Source organism: Tursiops truncatus, chromosome 7 (assembly GCF_011762595.2).
Source record: "Tursiops truncatus isolate mTurTru1 chromosome 7, mTurTru1.mat.Y, whole genome shotgun sequence".
Lineage (NCBI taxonomy): Eukaryota > Metazoa > Chordata > Mammalia > Artiodactyla > Delphinidae > Tursiops > Tursiops truncatus.
In genome coordinates, this window is record NC_047040.1 from 52,097,318 (window position 1) to 52,116,912 (window position 19,595).

General features: G+C 38.2%; 1 protein-coding gene and 1 long non-coding RNA gene across 9 annotated transcripts in view; both read right to left on the reverse strand.

Annotated features, from left to right (window-relative positions):
- Window positions 1-3,233: 3,233 nt before the first annotated feature.
- The window catches only part of UBE2E3 (ubiquitin conjugating enzyme E2 E3), a 104,143-nt gene continuing 87,781 nt past the window's right edge, over window positions 3,234-19,595 (reverse strand). For 5 of the 8 annotated variants that reach the window (XM_019931586.3, XM_073807523.1, XM_019931583.3 and 2 more), the window contains exons 6-7: window positions 6,107-6,142; window positions 3,234-5,729 (exon numbers count right to left, since the gene is read on the reverse strand). In XM_019931586.3, coding sequence (XP_019787145.1) covers window positions 5,608-5,729; window positions 6,107-6,142 — 158 coding nt within the window. In that variant the 3' untranslated portion in view covers window positions 3,234-5,607. Of the gene's footprint in view, window positions 5,730-6,106; window positions 6,143-17,743; window positions 18,381-19,595 lie in introns of those variants that run through there. The other 3 variants (XM_019931581.3, XM_019931582.3, XM_019931588.3) reach the window with 3 other exon arrangements.
- On the reverse strand, window positions 7,243-13,995 carry LOC109549364 (uncharacterized). Its single transcript, XR_012333049.1, has 2 exons — window positions 13,742-13,995; window positions 7,243-7,546 (listed from the first exon to the last, which is right to left on the reverse strand). It is a non-coding gene; the product is annotated as an uncharacterized lncRNA (long non-coding RNA).

A 19,595-nucleotide genomic window follows, 5' to 3' on the forward strand; every position in this document is an offset into this window, starting at 1 on the left:
GTGCGCTCAGAAGTCCAGGTGAGGATGATGTATAGTCAAATAGACACACAAATAAGAAAATACCTTAGTTACAGACTAAAGTGATTTCTGCTAAGAAAAAAGCCTGCTTATGGAGAGCATATAACAAAGGAAAGTGGCCTGTGTTGGTGGGATATTGAAGTTTTCCCATTTGAAAATCTTTTATAGTGATAGAACAGTTGGTAATGTAACTGAACTACTAACACTGAAAGCTACCTAAGAAATCCATCCATTATAGTAGATGACATAGAGGTTTCTGTAAATATGAAAGGAAAAGAAATGAGCTCTTGATAGATTTATTGAGATTAGCACTGCTAAGTAGACCAGACTCTAACAAGAAGCAACATTTGACAAATCTTATTCTTGTCGTTTCATCGAGTCCATGTTCTCATGTTGTTATGAAACCAAAGTTTCTTAGCTGTTTCCAATTGTAATACCCAGCTGTGGCATGGGGTACTTTATTATTTATCAGTTCTCACAAATCTCCAACGAGGTAAGCTAATGTTCTTAAATGCATGCCCGCTGAGAGAAATTTTACAAATCACAACACTCTATAGCTCACAGAGAGCTGCATATTAATAAAAGTAAAACTGATTTAAAAACGGAAGAAAACTCTATATTTAATGTATTTTAAAAATATATTTTAAAATAATATTTAGCATAGTTAATCTTTGAGACAAATTTTGATAACCCTTAATTATTAAATACTGCTATATGAAGGTCGAGGAACTGTAACCATATTTTCTCATAATAAAGATAACACTCAAAGATACCGAAGAAAGGAACTGATTAAAATGGAAAGGGAACTGCTAGTTGCAAACAATAATCTGTTCTGTATTTTAAGCTGTTTCGTAATAGTTAAGACTGAAATTTCTTTCAAGTTAACTTAAAATACTTTTGTACTTAGCCCCAGCTTTATCCTTCAGCTTAACCAGAATATAATAAGCATCATTCTAAGGAGACAAGAACGTGAAGAAATTTTTTCCAGTACTCTGCGGATGTTTTTTTCATTTTCAATGTGTTGAATTCTTAAATTCCAAAAACAAAAAACAAACCAAGAAAAACCCCTAAGAATTTCCAAGTTCTTAAAATATTTCTATTTTTTTAAGAGATTTTGCCAGGAAATGTCTGCCATATTTAAAACAGTATCAGGGCTTCCCTGGTGACGCAGTGGTTAAGAGTCCGCCTGACGATGCAGGGGACGTGGGTTCCTGCTCCGGTCCGAGAAGATCCCACATGCCGCGGAGCGTCTGGTCCCGTGAGCCATGGCCGCTGAGCCTGCGCGTCCGGAGCCTGTGCTCCGCAACGGGAGAGGCCACAACGGTGAGAGGCCCGCGTACCGCAGAACAAACAAACAAAAAACACAGTATCATTTCTAACTCCTGCTGTGCATCCATAAGCAGGTTGTGGGTTTCAACCAATTCAACCCACCAAGGCCAGGAAACTGATCAAAATGACTTTGAAGTCCCATGCCTACTGAATTTTATTCTTTATCCTCCTGATATATTAGTATGCAAGACATAATACAAAATCTTGATCCACCTGCGTGTGACTAAGTTTGCAAAGACAAGAAACACAACATCACGAGAGCCTGAATGGGAGAGCTCCTAGATGATACGTTTTGGCAAATATGAGGATGCTGGGCTCACCTTTGCAGCACGTCAGGAAGCGCCCACGACTTAGAACTTCGGCATATGTTGGGGTATCGGGTGCTCTGCCAGGGTTGCAGACGCGGCTCGGAGATGTGCTGTCTAAAGCATTGCTACTCAGCCCCAGGCATCAGCAACTGGAAAGGCAAACTCGCGGCCCTCACCAACTGAATCAGACTCTCTGACGAAGGGCCCAGGACTTTGCTTTAACAAGCTCTCCAGGTGATTCTCAGTCTCACAGAAGAGCAGTAACAAGAACTTCTGGGCCCCTGCGTGCTGGGTGTAGGACTTGCTAGAGACAATAGGTGAAGGAGATGAAGCTCCTCCACACGAGCAGCAGGGGCCTCACTTAGGAGCTTGCAATGCAGACTCTCCTGCCCACAACTCCAATCAGAGCCTGCATTTTAGTTAATTGATTTCCTCTGTGCGCCCGGAGGGTACTCCCTTGGGCAATCAGCCCCTGCCCCCTTCTGCCTGTCTTCTCAAGTAGTAGCTAGAATGCTCTAGGCTTCTTTTCCCTCTTTCCCTTATCAAAATCCCCATTTACCCAACAATTTGCTTCAGCCACGTGTCAGGGGTGAGAAGTGATTTTTCTGAGCTAATGAGCTTTAGTGTAGAGTTCCTGATAAAACTAATAAAACTCAATGTGTTACTGATTCCTGTAATGTTAGCGTTAAAAAGTTAAGATTTCTGGAGATGCCTATATTTTAAGCCCAAGAATGAATCTAATGGTGGGATTCTAAGCACAGTGAGAAACTGGTAGAGAAAATAAAGGTTCTGTGGGAGCTGGAGTATTTGATATGCTACAAATCAGGCATGAGGGAGGCTGAGCTGGTCCTGGTCTTCCCCCTGGATTCCTTACCTTCCTATTTAACAGGAACTGATTGAACAAAGAATTCACCTCCAAATGGGAGCCTATCAACTCCATTCAGCTATCCCCTAGGTTTGTTACAACTACTGAATCACTCTAGCCAACTGTGAGTCCAGTATTCAAGGCGTTTTAGCGGCTCCAGGAGCCCAGGAATTAACTCAAACTGAGGGCACACCTGGGGTGGGAGTGACTTTGAAGGCCCCATCGGCACCAGTACTTTGCAGCACCTTGTAAAGTCCTGGAACCGCACACTCTTGCGTTCTCCACCCACCCACCCCAGCGCCAAATCTGGACATCTGTGATCACAGGATGGGATGGTGGCAGGGAAACATGGGTTTAAAAAAGTTTTCTAGGCAATTCCGATACACATGCCTGACTTCTCCAACGGATAATCACTGATCAGTTGTATAAGTTTTACTATTGCCCATGAAGCTTTTATACACAATTCAAGGGTGGCTACACTGTTATTACTGAAATGAGACATATCATAAAAGTACAAGTTTTCTTTCACATATGTGAAATGTTATTTTATACCTCAATTTGATCCATGCATGATTTGAGAAATACAAGTTCTCAACCAAAACATAGGTCCAAGCATGCAAAATCAACAGCTATTCTAATTTTTAATTTTGAAAATCTCTTGAACTTTACTGGCGACTCTTTTAACCCTGCACCGTTTCAAAGGAAAACACAAATTGAAGACAGCTACATTTATTAAACATTTCTTCATCAGTATGAACATCGACAATGCACTGAACATTGCCAGCAAACAGCCTGCTGGGATTGGGGCAATCATTTATTTTCGCTCAAAATTCCCAGTAGGGTTTGAAAATATGTACTTCTGCCAGTTTAACCTTGGTTTCTGTGAGTAAACTAGAACAACTGAAGTAAGTAAACCAAACCAAATCTTTTGAATTTCAGTTGTTTACAAGGTACCTCATTGACAGGAAACAAGCCTTTCTGAAGTGGAGATTGTGGCAAATTTTTACAAGACAATAAAAACCATTTTCCCCTTTATATTATAAAAACAATGTTACCACATAGAGAGGGGAAGATTAAATTCACCCATAATCTCATCACCCTAATGTGTCATCTTTTAATCTCTATCCACAAACATGATTTCTACATAGTTGTAACTTGTGTATTTACACAATTTTGATAAAATCACTATTTAAATTCTCATATACAGGACTGTATGTATACTCCTCTTTAAGAAAATTATACAGTGTAAAACCTACAAAATGCAATATGTCCATCAATCCCAAAATACCCAAGAGCTTCAACGTTCCAGACCAAACTACAACTGCATTTCTTTCCTTCTGCACTGGAGCATATGAACTATGACAAGGCTAACATTGGTCTGAGTTCACCATCTGTAAAATAGCATAGGTAAAACACTGCTACAAATTTTTAAAGTTATCTACATCGTTTAGCACATTTTCTTTGTGCAATCTTTATAAAACCTTAAAATTACATCTTAATTATCTCCATACTAATTGAATCAATAATCTTCAATCGTTCTTAATTATCATTCCACTTTTCTTGACCTTGTTTTTTAGGCAAAGTGGTTAATACACATGAGAAATAAAGGGCATCTGCACCCAAGTACACTTTCCATGCCAAAGGAGCAAGCAGCACTATTTAGGTAGAGTAGGTTCTGTGATGGCAGAAATACCAGCCTGGGTTTAGCAGATGTCATCTGTGTGATCTTGAGCCAATCATTTTGTCCCCTTGCACTTCAGGTACTTTACTGTAAAATGTAAAATGAATACTTGCATTCTATCTCTTTGGGGATATCATTGCAAAAACTAGAATATAAGTAAAGCATTTTAAAATCCTCAGATGAAAGGTACAACATGTTTTAAAGATTTCATTTTTATTAGGATTGATTGACAAATATAACTTATTATTAACCTGTATACTAAAAGTTCTCTGTATCATTCTGGTTAAAAAGTAGCAGATGAGTTCCCATTTTCAATGTTTCAAGAACAGGTCTGGAGAGCGCGCTGAACTGGTTTCATTTGGTGACACACTGACATCTAGTGGAGATCTACGGTGTGCTATGGAATACCATACACCCCACAATAACTCCACAGTTCTGGTGGGGGCAAAGAGAAGCAAAAGCACCTTTTGGTCTTTATGCGAAGCATCAAGAAAATATACAAATGAATTAAAAAACAAAGGTACACTTCCTGTATATTTACGTTTTCCTGTGTTCAATTAAAAATACCGGCCAATTCTCAAGACATTTAATCAGAAGTTGTGGGATGATGTGCGGTGGGTAGCAACAAGCTCCTCAGCACTGTAGCTTTGGGAGATGCCAGAAAACCTCCCTCTGATTCAGAGTTTAAAGGAACAACGTAACTATGTGCTCAGCTGCTCTGCTTTTCCTACAACCATGGCGAGCAAAGCTGGAGGGGGGGGGCGATGGGGGAGAAGACAAGGCAGGGGAAGGGAGGGAAGGGAAGGAGAATGTGTGGGAAATAAGTTTTCTAAGTTTTTCATTACATCCCGTGAGTTAAATTTTGTACCTCTTTGTGGCTAGAATTTTATTAAATCCAGAGGGAGAGTTTCTTTAAGCAAATATATGTGTAACCTTTCTGGCATATCACGAAACATTTATCTAAACCTGCTCCCGTAGTACACTGCATTTACTCTGGAATAAAAATATAAAATAAAATGTTTCTACGATTACACTTAGCTTTCACAAACGTCTAGCACCATCGTTAAAGTGTGGCTCTGTGTTTCCTCTTCATCCCTTCCAAAGACTACGAGAAGCATAGCTGAGTGGCCTTGGGAGGAAGTAAATCTGACACTCATATTTTTAACACGTGACTATTTAAATTAAGATAAACAAATATTCACTGGAAGATTGTCACAGTCACATCAGATCTGCTTCAGTACCGATTTAATTTAAATTCTGCCTCCCCACTTCCCCACCCCCTTTAGTGAAAGTGGGCAGGTCTGAGTGCAGCTGGTCTACTGGATCCACACCTGCCTGCTTCCTTGTTTTCTACCGAGCTTCAACCACTGGATGAGGCTTCTTGACACCACTGTTTAATGGCTTCGTTATTCCAGTGAACAGGAAAGTTTGAAGAGGATGAATTCTGGAAGCTGGAATAAAGAATTTGTTTTATACTGCTGTGTGCTTTTAGCCTCTGGTTCTGGCAGACCCTTCCACCACACCTCTTCTGGAGGAAAAAAAAAAAAAGAAAAAGAAAGAAGAAAAAAAAGAAAGTGAAAACATCTTACTGTTGGTCTGGAGGAAACATGGGATTAAAAGAAACCTCAAGGATTAGGAAAGTGTGATTTTTCTCTAGAGAAGAACGTGCATGAGTTTGTTCCCACCACACCCAGAATGAGTCTAAATTCTTTAATTCCTTCAGTCTTTCATTTTTGTCTGGGAATCAGAAGAATCATCTAGAAATGATTAGACCAGACCAGCTCTCAAGTGTAAAATCTAGAAGAATCTTACAGCATCTACATTGCTTAATTATAATCAAACACTCTGAAATAGATATGTATCCATTATTGGTCTGTTAAATTTAAAAAAACGAAATATACTCACTTATGTCCTTCTTGGCAATTAAGAGTAAACTCCAATCTTCAGAGCCCAGAGACAAAAACAAACAAACAAAAAACAACAAAAAAAGATGCGACACAACCTATTAGCACAAGCAAAAACAATGTTCTAACAGTGAAGCTTCATGCTGTACTCAAAAATATAATTATCCATACAATTTGCAATTGTATTGTTTTACTGCTTAAAAAAAGTCTCTCCAGACACTTTACACTGCTCAGTGTTTTACTACTAAACAAAATTCTCCCATCATTTTCCCAACATTTCTGCAGTGTTCGTCATTGTTTTTTGTTCAGTTATATAATTGAGGAAAGTCAGGCCCAAGAGAAGCTAAAAAAAAAAAATCCACTGACAGAATAAGACAGTACATAAGAAATTTGAAAGCTTAGTTACTCTACCACAGGCTGGTGTTTAATTAAACTATTTTGACCCTAGAGTTCAGAATCTGAAGACCCAGGAGTTAGAATTGAAATAACTACTATTGCAGTGTTTTACTCATGAAGTAACTATTGTGGATACATCAATGACCTTTAATTACTCTAAGCGCTAATACAACTAAAATTTAAAACTTGTGATCTCTCTATTCATTTCTTTCAAGACAAAGTGTCAAAATATGTCAGGTGGCAACTCTTGGTAATTAGTTTTCATATATGTGTAATAAATACTTTATTTGAAGGTAACGTTTTATTTTGGAAATGATGATTTTAAAGATTCCTGGGCAGGACCCGGACTTAAGAGCTAAGGTTACTATCCCTACTGTGTTAAATAAGCAGATTGCAGTGATTTTCAGAGAAGCCGTGAGTCCTTTGGGTGTAAATGTGTCCTCCTAAGTCACTCTTCTAGTTCCGTTGTCCCAGGTATGCCACTACACAGTAGACAGGAACTGAGTCTTCCAGACATGTTCCAGATAAGTTGTAGATGCTAAAGAAGCGGTGACTCTGAAGTTCAGTCCTTGGGTGTGTTATATGAAATGAATCTAGAGAAGTGGCCAGAGTACCTGTGCACAATATATCACTGTCAGAAAAAGAATTTACAGTAACATTATAGAATCAATAGTAATACAGAATGCCCCAGTCTTTGTGATCTTGGCTTCTCTGGAAATGTAGAAAAAATAGAAACAGGTCTGACTTACAGAATCCGAGGAAACTTTTTATTGATCTCTTTATCCTTCCAGAATTAGGAGAGCAGGCAATACAGTATCTTTAACCCCAGCTCAAAGGAGTAAACCTTTTCCCAAAGCTTAAATGGGATGGACGTTTTCTCCACATCACAGTGCCCTGTCCTAAATCAACCATCAACATCCTCCGTCAACAAACAGAACCCACAACCAAGTGCAGAAGGACGGCGCTTTTGCTGTTTCTCTTCAGATGTCCCCACTGGAGTGTTCTCATGTTGTGGGCTTTTGGCATCCTAACACCCAGTCTTCCCCTAATGATAACCACAGAATTACATAAATCCTACTTTGAAAATACACGGAGAGAAAATACATTTCCAGCAAATCACTAGGAAAGCTCTAACAAGCTGCAAATAAGGAAGAATACAAAACGATTTCTAATTTAAGTAACAAAATACAGGGCTTTAGAGATGCTATTTATTGCAATCTTCCAGCCAGGCCTTAAATAACGAAATGGCTGTCTTAGCAAGGTGCCTGAGGAGAGGTATTAACCAGGGGAATCAAATGAAATTGAGGAGAGACAATCAACGTGAGACCTAAAAACCTCTGCTCCTTTAGGCTCACTTCAACAACATTTGCAAACCCTCCCCCCCTTTGATGTCAACTCTTGTTAGCCTAACAGTTAACTTTAAACCTGGAAAGTTTTGTGCCCATGTTTAAATGTGGCCGAATACTCGTTAATCTTTCTAGAAACATATCACTATCATGAAAATAAAAACAAGTGGTACCATACGCCAAACTGATACACAGTGCTCACCCACTGATTATGTACTTGCCTACACTTGGAATGTCATTTTATGAAGGCGCTTACGTATAGTTAGTAAGTAAGCTAAAACACTTCCAAATATTCAAATCCAGCAAAAAAAAAAAAAAAAAAAAAAAGCACAAAGTTGCCCACTCATCACTGAATTATTCTGGATTGAACAGAAGGCTAAATTTCAGCACTGCCAAATGCTATTAGGCACAGAAGCAATGCACCATCTGTCTTGAAGTAACAAGTATATCAATTCAGATATAAAATACTGGTGTGCCAAGCAAAGTATCTTAAGCAATCTATTTTCTGATGCTTGAAACTTAACACAGCCAGCAACAAGGTTATATGCATCAATACTTGAACCGCTAGTAGTAAAAGAAATTATAAAAGTGTCAGAACATCAGAGAGTTGTAGTCAGTCCTATGAGCAGGAAGGCCTTGAAGAAGAGTCAGAAGATTAAGGAAGTTTTCTCAATGAGTCACTATTGCTATTTCTCTGAGAAAATATTTTTAAGTGATAGATAGAACGGCTGCCATTGGCCAGAATGACTCTGGTATTTTACTGAAAACCAGTGCATCTGAACCTACTACTGAAATAGATGCTGCTTCATCATATGGGGGCGTACTGATGTCATGACAGAAAGCTGGGCTTCTAAGGAGTTTGGACTGGACTCTGAAAACAGTGGGCAGCCACTGAAGTCTGTGAGCGAGGAGTGTGCTTACTCTGGGAAGATTAATGTGACCTCAGCATGAAGAAAAGATTGGAGTCCTTTGTATAGACAAGAGGGTGACTTAAAAGACTCCTGCAGATAAGGGCCTGAATTAGACCTAGGACTGAAAAATCTGAGAACAGAATCCAAACATGCTATCCTTCAGAAATAAGGTGAAAAGCCAGCAACTATTAGCCTGTATAAGCGTGAGAGACAGTCTAAAGAATATTATGATGATTAATTTAGGTTAAGAAAGAAGAGTCATACCCTATTTAAGTTCAGATAATTAGTTGGGTATAAATGCAATAATCACACAGCAAAAGTACTGTTCAGCAAGACTCAATCAGGAAAAAAGCTGACTAAGTATTTCTTAATTCCTGACTCTCTAGGCAAAATTAAGTGGTTGAGCCAACTGTGATGTTTCGGGTCTGTCACTGACCAGGTTTTCACAGAAAATAAGCTAAGAAGTGCCCCATTTCTTACGTATGAACCTTGGAAGCAGGAAGTCAGGACAGGAGCAGGGAAAGAGAAACACAATAGAAGGTATGAGTCCTGGTCCTTAGCTCACTGCCCCATGGGTTCTCTGGAAATGAAACTTGCCCTTCAAATTCCCTACTTCCTGAGTAAAATAAAGGGACAGAAGGCCTGGAACTGGAAGTGTCTTCCCATGGAACCAGGGGTAGAAGTCAGGGTAATAGGAGTTGGCATCTCTGCATCCTTCTCTCACTACTACGTTACAAAGTAGACCTGGGGTAAACACTGCTCTATTTTCTAGAATCATCTGAATGGGCAAGAAAGGATTTTTGATAAGCCATTTTCCTGAGAGCTCTCTGTGCTTACCTAGGCCATCTCTTTTCCTGACTAGACTTTGATGAGCTCTTTGGGAAATGTAAGTTTCTCCCACTTCCAGCATGTAAAGCAGCATTAGTTATAAATACTTAAATCTGTTGATTTAAAAATTTAAATCTAGTTAAGTTTGGTGTCAAGGTAGATTCCTCAATGACAAGGAAAATCACTTCAAGGAAAGAAAATATTAAGGTACTCAAGATTCAAGTCAGCTAATATTTGCTAACCATACTTGATGAAGAACAGTCATTCCAGACACTAGGGGAATTTTAATTACTTGTTCATGATTAACATGTAACTATAAAATCAAAGGCCCATCTAGCTAAACAATTCACTTAACCATTCATTTATTCTCTCGACAATAAATGACCACTCTCCTGGGCACAGAGGAGTCACACAGACACATGAGGTCTGGTCCCCCCATCCTCCCTTTCGGCCAATAACCACTTCCTACTTCGTGGAGGAGTAGAAGCCACAAGAAAGCTTCCCACTACCACATCTACCCTCCAGCCTGGACCTATCCCCTTGCCCGCTGCTTGTTCTGTTAACTAGGGATGGGATGAGATGTTGCATTCCCAGAAAAGGACAATCACTTCACTTGTGTGCTACATCCCATCTTCTCCTGCCTAACTAGTAGAGCTCAAGTTTCGTGAAGGTCAGTACTGCTTTAAGTGGGGATACTGTGCTTCCCAAGAGCTCCTAGTCTATTCAGGAAGAGAAAGAAATGTCCAAGGGAAGTGCAGGGAGTTTTGGAAACACCCCCAGTAAAGCACAAATGATTTTTTCGAGGACATTGCTTCTCTGCCCTACTCATCCGTTTCTCCCTCTCTGTTTATCTTTCCCATCAACATACGGTATAATTCTCCCCCATCTTAAAAAAAGAAAACTACTCTCTATTGCAAAACTGTCAGAAGTCTACAGTTTCTATTACCTTTGGCACCTACTCCAACAGACCTTTTGATCTCGCCACTCCAACAAAACGATGCTTGCCATCAGTCAGTTGCTAAATAAAATGGCCATTCCGGTCCACATCTGCACCTTACGTGGCTCATCAGTCGCATCTGAAGCTGTAGATCATTCCCACCTCCGTGAAACTTTTCACCTCCTTTTCAGGTCCCCACGCTCTCCAAGGCTTCTCCTTTTTACTTCCTGATTGCTCCTTCCTGGGTTCCTTTGCTGATTCCTCGTGTCTGTCCTCAGCTTCTTAATGTTGGAGTGCCCAGACTTCTTTCTTCTCTAGCAGCACTCATTTCCTTGATGATCTCATCCAGTCCCACAGCTGTAAATATCACCTATCCACTCATGAATCCCAAATGTTGTGCCTGGCCCAGAACTCACTCCTGAATTCCAGGTCCGGATGTCCACTGCTCTGACGCCTCCATCTGGATGCTTAACAGGCACTTCCAACTTAACCTGTCAAAAGCGAGGCTCTTCATCTGTCTCCAGTCCTGCCGAACGCCACCACCCCCCACCCGCCGCCCCCAGGTTCCTCACCTTAATTAACTACAACTCCAGGCTTCTAGTTTGCTCAGGCGCCAAACTTTGACTCCTTTTTACACCACATAGTTAGATCTATGAGCAAATCTTATTGGCTACCTTGAACCAGAATCTGATCGTTTCTTACCATCTACACTAATGCCATCCAGGTTGGAGTCATCAGTATCTCTAGCCTGGCTCCCTCTCCCCTCCCCCCCAGTCTTTTTCCTAATGGTAATCAGAAATTCTCAAACAGGTCATAAACCTATCATTCTTTGGCTAAAAAACCCTCCGGTGGCTTCCATCTTACTTAGAGTACTACCCAAACTCCTCACAAGGCACTCCACACACTACGCGGCCCTACGTGACCTGTTCAGCTGTCATCTTCTTGACTTTGCCTCTTGCTGTTCTAGTTGCTGCTTTCTCTGCCCCACCTTCTCCGGGCCCTTGCTGGTTTCGGCAAACACTGAGCATGCCCCTGCCCCAGGTCTTTTCATTTGCTATTTCCTTTGCCTGCAATTCTCTTATCCCTCACCATCTTCAGCTCTTGACTCATCTTTTTGGTGAGGTCTTCTCTGATTACCCTTTCACAACTGCACTGCAACCTCCCCCTTCTCCCTCTCAGCACACTCCCTATTTCTCTTCCCCGTTTTGTTTCTGACATAGCACTTACCGTCATACATATACACTTTTCCCCCCTTTTTAAACTTTGTCTGTCGCCTTGAACTGGAAAGTAAACGCCCTAAGGATAGGGATTTTTGTGTGGTTTGTTCACTGCTAATCCTAAGTATCTAAACCAATGTTAGTGAAATGAATTGGATCCCTGATTTCTAGGGACTCGTGATCAAGGGAGGTGACAATACAAATAAAATGTGTCATTAAAAAAATTACAAGGGGTAAGACAGGAATAAAGACACAGACCTACTGGAGAACGGACTTGAGGATATGGGGAGGGGGAAGGGTGAGCTGTGACAGGGCGAGAGAGAGTCATGGACATATACACACTACCAAACGTAAGGTAGATAGCTAGTGGGAAGCAGCCGCATGGAACAGGGATATGGGCTGGGTGCTTTGTGACTGCCTGGAGGGGTGGGATAGGGAGGGTGGGAGGGAGGGAGACGCAAGAGGGAAGAGATATGGGAACATATGTATAACTGATTCACTTTGTTATAAAGCAGAAACTAACACACCCTTGTAAAGCAATTATACCCCAATAAAGATGTTAAAAAAAAATTACAGAAGAAAAAACTGTCCCACATGAATACTTAAAATGACCTTTACTATTTGGGAATTGTGTGGCCAGGGAAAGAGTTCAGCAGAGGGCTAATGTGCTCCTAAAAAACGATAAAGGAATCAGGCAAGGGGTGCCAGCAATATCCCTGCAATACAGCTTTACTCCCTCACCTTGTGTTTCTTATAATTACTCTTCTTCATCACTAGGGAGATGAAGGAATGACATGCTCATATAAAGACTTGTCATAAAGCACTCCGGTCTCAGTCCTAGAGAATCTTTAACGTTCCTTACACACTTGCCCCGGAGTATCAGGACCTCTCTTGGTGACCAACAACGCTCAGTAACCTGTTCTCCATGGGTTTATCTCTCTCCCCTCTCAGTGTGAGATGGGCCTGGAGCAGTAAGCAGCCAACATACCTGAATTTGCTTAGCCAACTTACAAAATACTCATGTTACAATGAGAAGGCGGAATTACACTTCTGGAATTAGGGAGCTTCTACCCTGTCACCTTTCAATTACACCTATTGGCTCAGGAATAACGGGGCAATAAAGAAAAAAAGTGACCTGTTTGGTTCTTTGTCCTATTCTATCTCCCTTTCTCACAGAAGATAGAAGTGGGAAAGAAAAACCAAATGAAGAGATTTGGATAATATTTCAATGACTAACTTTCAACACTCCAGGACTGCCCCCCCGCTTTGTACTACAATACAGTACAGTATACTTGTTCCTCTTCCCTAAAATATTTCTCTTAAAAGAAATTTTTTCAAAAGCTACCACTTTTCATTTTTCCTATCAGATACCCCTAAAAGAATACTGTAAGCAGACACATATATTCCATTGTCTTCTTCCTTTTTACCAGTAAAAAGGAATAGGAGAAATATATCAATTAAGACAGTAATGATAATGGGAAATGATGTACATTTTGTAGGACAGAAAGCATTTTGGTATATTTAAGGACTTTTAAAATTACAAGATTCATTCTCCATTTAAAACAAGTAGGCATTAAGTAGGTTATGAAAATAACCCATTGCTACTTCTCACATTTCAAGTTTACAGGAATATCACCTACCAAGTATAAAGCACTGAATCAGTATGATGGGGGATTAAAGAAGACATGACTTATATGCTTTACATGGTCCCTGGATAACCTTATGGAGAAGATTACACCCATGATATAATATTCATTCTTTCAGCAAACGTATATCATGTTATATACTGGGCTAAGATACAGAGACAAGGACTATAGATATTATCCTCCAAAAGCTCACTATCCAGAAGTATGCATAAAGTGTTAAACTGAATATAATAAAGTATCAAAATGCATGCTAGAGATATTGGATATTCAGAGTAGTTTGAAAGACAGTAATTATTTTCAAAGCATCAAATAGTATTAAGAATGTTTAACATCATATAGATTAGATAAAACTTACCTAATTATTATACTAATATTTTCATAGCTAAATCAGCAGGGACATCTGTTTGATTTCTCATTCAGTAGAAAATGGATACACATTAGCAAAGATGTGTTCTCCTCTGCTAACAAGAGGGAAAAATCTATTTGGACAGGAAAAAAACTATTTAAGAATGTATTCATCTCTGCATGCATCACAGTGCCTGAAATGACCTTCAATTAGCAAACTCTTAAAATTTGTAGAATAAACTCACCATGGAGGTCAGTTAAGGTGGTATATAGTATAACCACCCTCCCCCCCCCCACCCCTTCCATCCAAAAGAAAAAAGGAAAGAAAAAAGAATTCTTGCCCAGAAGGGCACCTGGCTTGTTTGATCACACTTGGAAATATGTACATGCTTGAATTGCTTCTATTATTTCCGATGTTTGTACAGATGGTGTCTCAAGAGAAACAGAGAGACTGACAGACTGAAGGTACATGATAGTAAAATGGAAAGGTTTCATTAAAAGAGCTGGACTTGAGATAAACTTTAGGAATTGGAAGATTTTGGGGAAAAACTGCTTTTAATGTTCTATGTTAAAAAGACCTGCATAATTGGCTTTAGCCTCACTGGATTTCAGCAAGGTAACCTACAGATACAAAAGATTTAAAGTCAATTTATAGTTCTCTAAATGCACTCATTGGTAATATCTAGGTTGATTCTGTCTGACAAGGTTTTAACACCACTTATCCACACCAGTCCTAGAAATTCAATTCATAACCACTTTGAAAGGACTATCATTCCACTGTGTAGAAACATCCCATTACGCACTGGAGCGGTTCACTTAAATCACTGAAGAACTTTACCAAAAAAAAGGTTAACAAACTAGTTACAAATAATTGTTATTTCAAATAATGCCTATCTACTAAAATGTAATTATGAATTATTTTTTATTATTTCGGTATTACTCGAAAAAACTTATTAATTGAAACATGAAACAAGGGATTTATTTACATATTCTATTCATCTAATGTAAGAAACACTAACTGAAATATAAGTGGATAATTATTGTAGAATCATTAGCTCAACCCCTTCAAATCATTTGCAATGGTTTTATGAAAATTATTAATGCTTCAAATCATGCCATGATTCTGTCCAAAGACCACAGTATGTCAGCTGAAGACGTGCAAATGTACTGCATTAACATGACTAGGACACAGGTTACTATGTGATGCCACAGGACTGAAACTGACTTGAGTTTTACAATGCAGTCATTCTTGTATTGCTGTAAGAACACACATGGGCAAGTAGAGGACTGACTCCAAGTACACAGCACCTCCACGTCCTTATTAGAAAGACTTAACATACACACGGGCCAAATCAAACCTACGAATTTTATCCCTGTGACACGTTAGGATATCCTAGTTTAGGAAAGAAAAAAAAAAGGCAATGTCTAGATAACTAATGTATCTTATTTTGAAAAAGGTCATCATTAAATGATTGATAAATTTATCAATATATATCTTCTGATGTGGTCATGTGATGCACGGTTAAATAAATTTAAAATAACATCGTTTATCTCATTTTCCAAATTAAAAAAGGGAAGCCAGTGATATTAAAAGTATTATGATCAATGTCTGAGACAGAATATAAATAAACATACCTCGTATTCATTGGAATCAATTAGTAAAGGCTTATTTTGTAAGGTTCCATTTGAGACTAAAATAGAAGATTAAAATAAGGATTGACTAAAATGCAAAATTGTACTTTATCTTATAGATTACCTTTCAGAAGGTTTCTAATTTATGTATACCCGCTTTTACATATAAACATATATATATTAAATACTAACCGTAATGCTATAAACAAAAACTCTTAGCCTAGTGGTAAAGAATGGGGGCTGTACTTGCGCATCATACTGGTTGTGTAATCTGCATCCAGCTCTTTAACCTGTCCGTGAATCAGTTCTATTCTGTCAACTGAGGATCATCAGAGTGTCTCTCTCCTGAAGCTTTCTGAGGGATATTAAACAAGATGAGGCACCTCAGTAACTAAGTGGGGCCTGGCATGCAGTGGTTTGTGCACTGCATGGCCCCTCTGAGGGCACACGATCATAATTAGAACACTCCAGGCTCAACAGGGTACATGGTGCTATGGCCATTCTTGAGTACTTACAACATTACATTTGGACTTGTAAAATTTGCTCTTAATGAATAAGAAAAGGTCTAGGTTTTAAAATATCACAATTTACATCTAGAACAAAGTTCCATGGGGAAAAAAAAACCTATTTGTAGTACACATGGATGGACATCTACGTAACTGGGAAGTGGATCAAAAAGAGAAAAGATTTTTTAAAATTCAGAATTTTAAAAGAACCTAATAGTAGGAACCGAAATGATGACTTATTACTCAGTCCATTTGAAACTGTGGCCTGATCCCGGCAAGAGAAAGTGGAACAAGCATAACAAATTTTGTAAGATTTAGGATGACTGAGTTTGAGGACTAAGGACTAGTAGAGAACAGGGAAATAATGAAATTAACTTCTTTGAGTTTTACATAAGAGATGAAAGTGTCTTATTTAAGGCCACAAAGGTAGTTTGTGGAAGAGCCACAAATATTTTTATGTCACCAGTTCTCTCCACTCTGTCCCAGGTGAGTATGGGACACAGCCTACAAGTAAACAGTTTGGTGGTAGTAATTAGGCTGATAGCAAGTGAAGGAAGTCAAAGGACAGCATCTCCAAATATCCTGATATTCAGTATGATGAATGCTTTTCTAGGACTAAGAGAGAAGTTTATTAACCTAGGATGCAGAATGTACAATATTGGAAGTGGATAAAAACTACTTTCTACAGCTCATCTACATAGAAATCCTTATAGCTTACATAAAAGATGCCCATTCTCATCACATTAACTTGAACTCAAAATAGTAAAGGCTCAGAGGTTTTCATAAGCCTAAGCCTGTTTGGTGTACCTCTGTAACGTGGAGAGATTCTTTTTGGGTTTTTTTTTGGCGGGGGGGCGGAGAGGCGTGTGTGCGTTAAGTGAAAGACAGATATAGAAGTGTTTATTTTTACCCTGATTTAAGACTTCTACTAACAAATACTCAAGTAGGAATCCATTATTCTTTGTGAGGGTATATACAACTAGAAATGTTTTACTTTATTATCCTGGAGCAATGTATTTTTATGCTAATAATTCCAGCCTATAAATTTTAGGGTGGTATTTTATTTCCATATTTAGGACTGGAGAAGACATTTGCCCATATTCCACAACCTTGGTTACATGACCAGAGAATTACCTCAATAACTATCCCAGTCATAAAAAAACCATTTATACTCTGTTGACCAATCTGAATATTGAAAAATAAACTCCTATAAGAAATCTAATATTTAATAATTATAACTAGAAAGAACGAATTCATATATCCTATTAAACCCTTAAAATTCCCTATTCTTTCAACTGAGAAATAATGCCACAACTGCACAGTAATCCAGAGTTCTAGTCTACCTTCAGGGCAGACAAGGGTTTCTATGTTCATCTCTGTCTCTGCCTATATCTGTTGGACAAGTGCATAATAAGAATGGTAATGCACACCAAAAACACCATGAAAATTCAAGAACAGGATTAGAAGTCAAAAATGCATGAAAGACACAGAAGGGCTACCAGATTAAAGTTATTTGACAATGCTGCCCAATGGTGGACAGAAGTCATCATTCTGGAAACAAAATCTTGTAAGCCAGGATTTCATGTTATTTTTGGCTCAAATATCATATTATCAAAGTAGAGCTTTATGTTTTTTTGAGACCAATGGTTAAAAAACGCAGTTTTGTATATTTAAACTCATGTATTCTCTCATTAGGACTTAAAGGAAAAAAACTCTACACATTTATACGATTTCAAATGTTTTCAATTTAATAAATGATTTATTTATACTAGTCCTCTGTAGTTAATCTTCATATTCACATTTTTATCTCATCAACAATCATCTCAGACACACCTTCTAACAAGACTGACTTAAAATATTACGACAGGAAACTATGCCTTCAGGAGCATGTTTATTGTGTTTGAGATGATACATCAGGTGCTCTCTGAGCTACAAAGGGTAAAAGGAAATCCTCTCGATACAAACTGACAAAGGTAAAAGGTAAAACATTTTTCACAACAGCATGAACCACATACTCAGAGATAGATCTGGGTTTAATACAAATGACGTAATTCCTAGTCATCTACGGCTACTATTATAACTTCATACAGATAATGAATTAGGCTAAAATGCACTATAATATTTGGTAGACTTCAGGACCAGTATCCTTAGTACATCACAAAATACACTTTGATATCCCAAAGAAGCAAGACTTGCAAGTAGGCGTTTTAAACGTAACTAATCTACAGCTACAAAGTTCTACTCTTGATAGCATTTACCTTTTTGGGGAGTCTCCCAGTCTCCAAAGGATAAAAGCAGAGAGTAGAATCAGTATAACATATACACAGAAGTCCGTATTGTAAAGGCTATAAAGATTTGCAGCACAGTGAGAAGATGCCTTCTGCTCCTTCACACTGCATACAAATTATGTGAATTATGTTGCATATCGCTTGGTCCACTGTCTGGCTATCCTGTCATGTTCTGCTCTGTTGGTCAAATACTGAGTGGCTATGCTTCCAACCAGAGGATCCGCTGGAAAAGTGGAAAGAACATTAAAAGATATTATATGGTGTCTTAAAGGTTCAGTTCTAATAGTCTACTGAACTGAAATGCTGATATTTCAGCAGCAACTTGATATATAATGGCTAATTTCTCAGAAGAAAAATGTTTAAAGTAACATAATCATCTTTATATTTTAATATTAAATTAGAAAAGCCTCTTTAAAAAATAAATGTTGAGTTAATAAATCTGATTTTTAAAAATGTGTATGCCTTTAATATACAAAAACTATTTTTCACTCAGCATTTTATTGAACAATAAAAGTGTGCTAGATGATTGTATTTGTTTTTCTACGGATATTTAAAAATTAATTTTTCCAAACTCAGATTCAGAATGAAATATTTCCTTCATTCTGTACAATAACACGACTTAAATCATTACCCTTACCTCCATTTGAAAGCTTACTTGCCATTTTGCTTTAAATAGTACTGAGTGAGAAATTGAATCTGAGATGTAAATTTTATTTTGAATTTATTTTTCAAAAAAGGTGTACTATGTACTATGTACAACATTTGAAGTACACCAAACAACAGCCAGTAAAATGTAAAGCTTTCTTCCCTCCTGACTCCAACTACTCAGAAGTTTCTCTTCCTGGCAAATAATTTATACCTGTTCACAGCATTTCTACCCAGAGACATTATACACATTTATAAGCATTTAGAATATTGTTACGCATGTGTGTTTTTTTTCAGTGCCTTGCTTTTTTACTTAATATATCTTAGAGAGTTTTCTCTATCCATTCACATAGAGCTACCTCGTTAAGCTACATCCTCTATTAATGGATATGTAGGTTATTTACAATCTTTTGCTTTAATAAAAGATGCCACAATGAATATCCTTCTATATATCATTCTATCTATCTATCTACCTATCTACCTACCTATCTATCAATCTGTATTTTGGGTATATGTATAACTGCTAGGCCTAATATAACAGTAATAACCTTTGGTGATTGATTAAATATTTAGGAAAAATAAGCCAACTTCTTTAAAAAAATGACCACTTAGTAAGAGAGCATATGTGAAATCCCAGGTCTAAACATTATTTTTTCAAGTCAGCTACCCACATTAAAGATCATGTGTGGCTGTTAGGCATTTCTTACAGATTATGCACTAATGACTTTACCTCTGAGTTCTTATAATCATAATCTAGTCTAACTCTCTCATCGGCTGTCATTTTAATATCGAC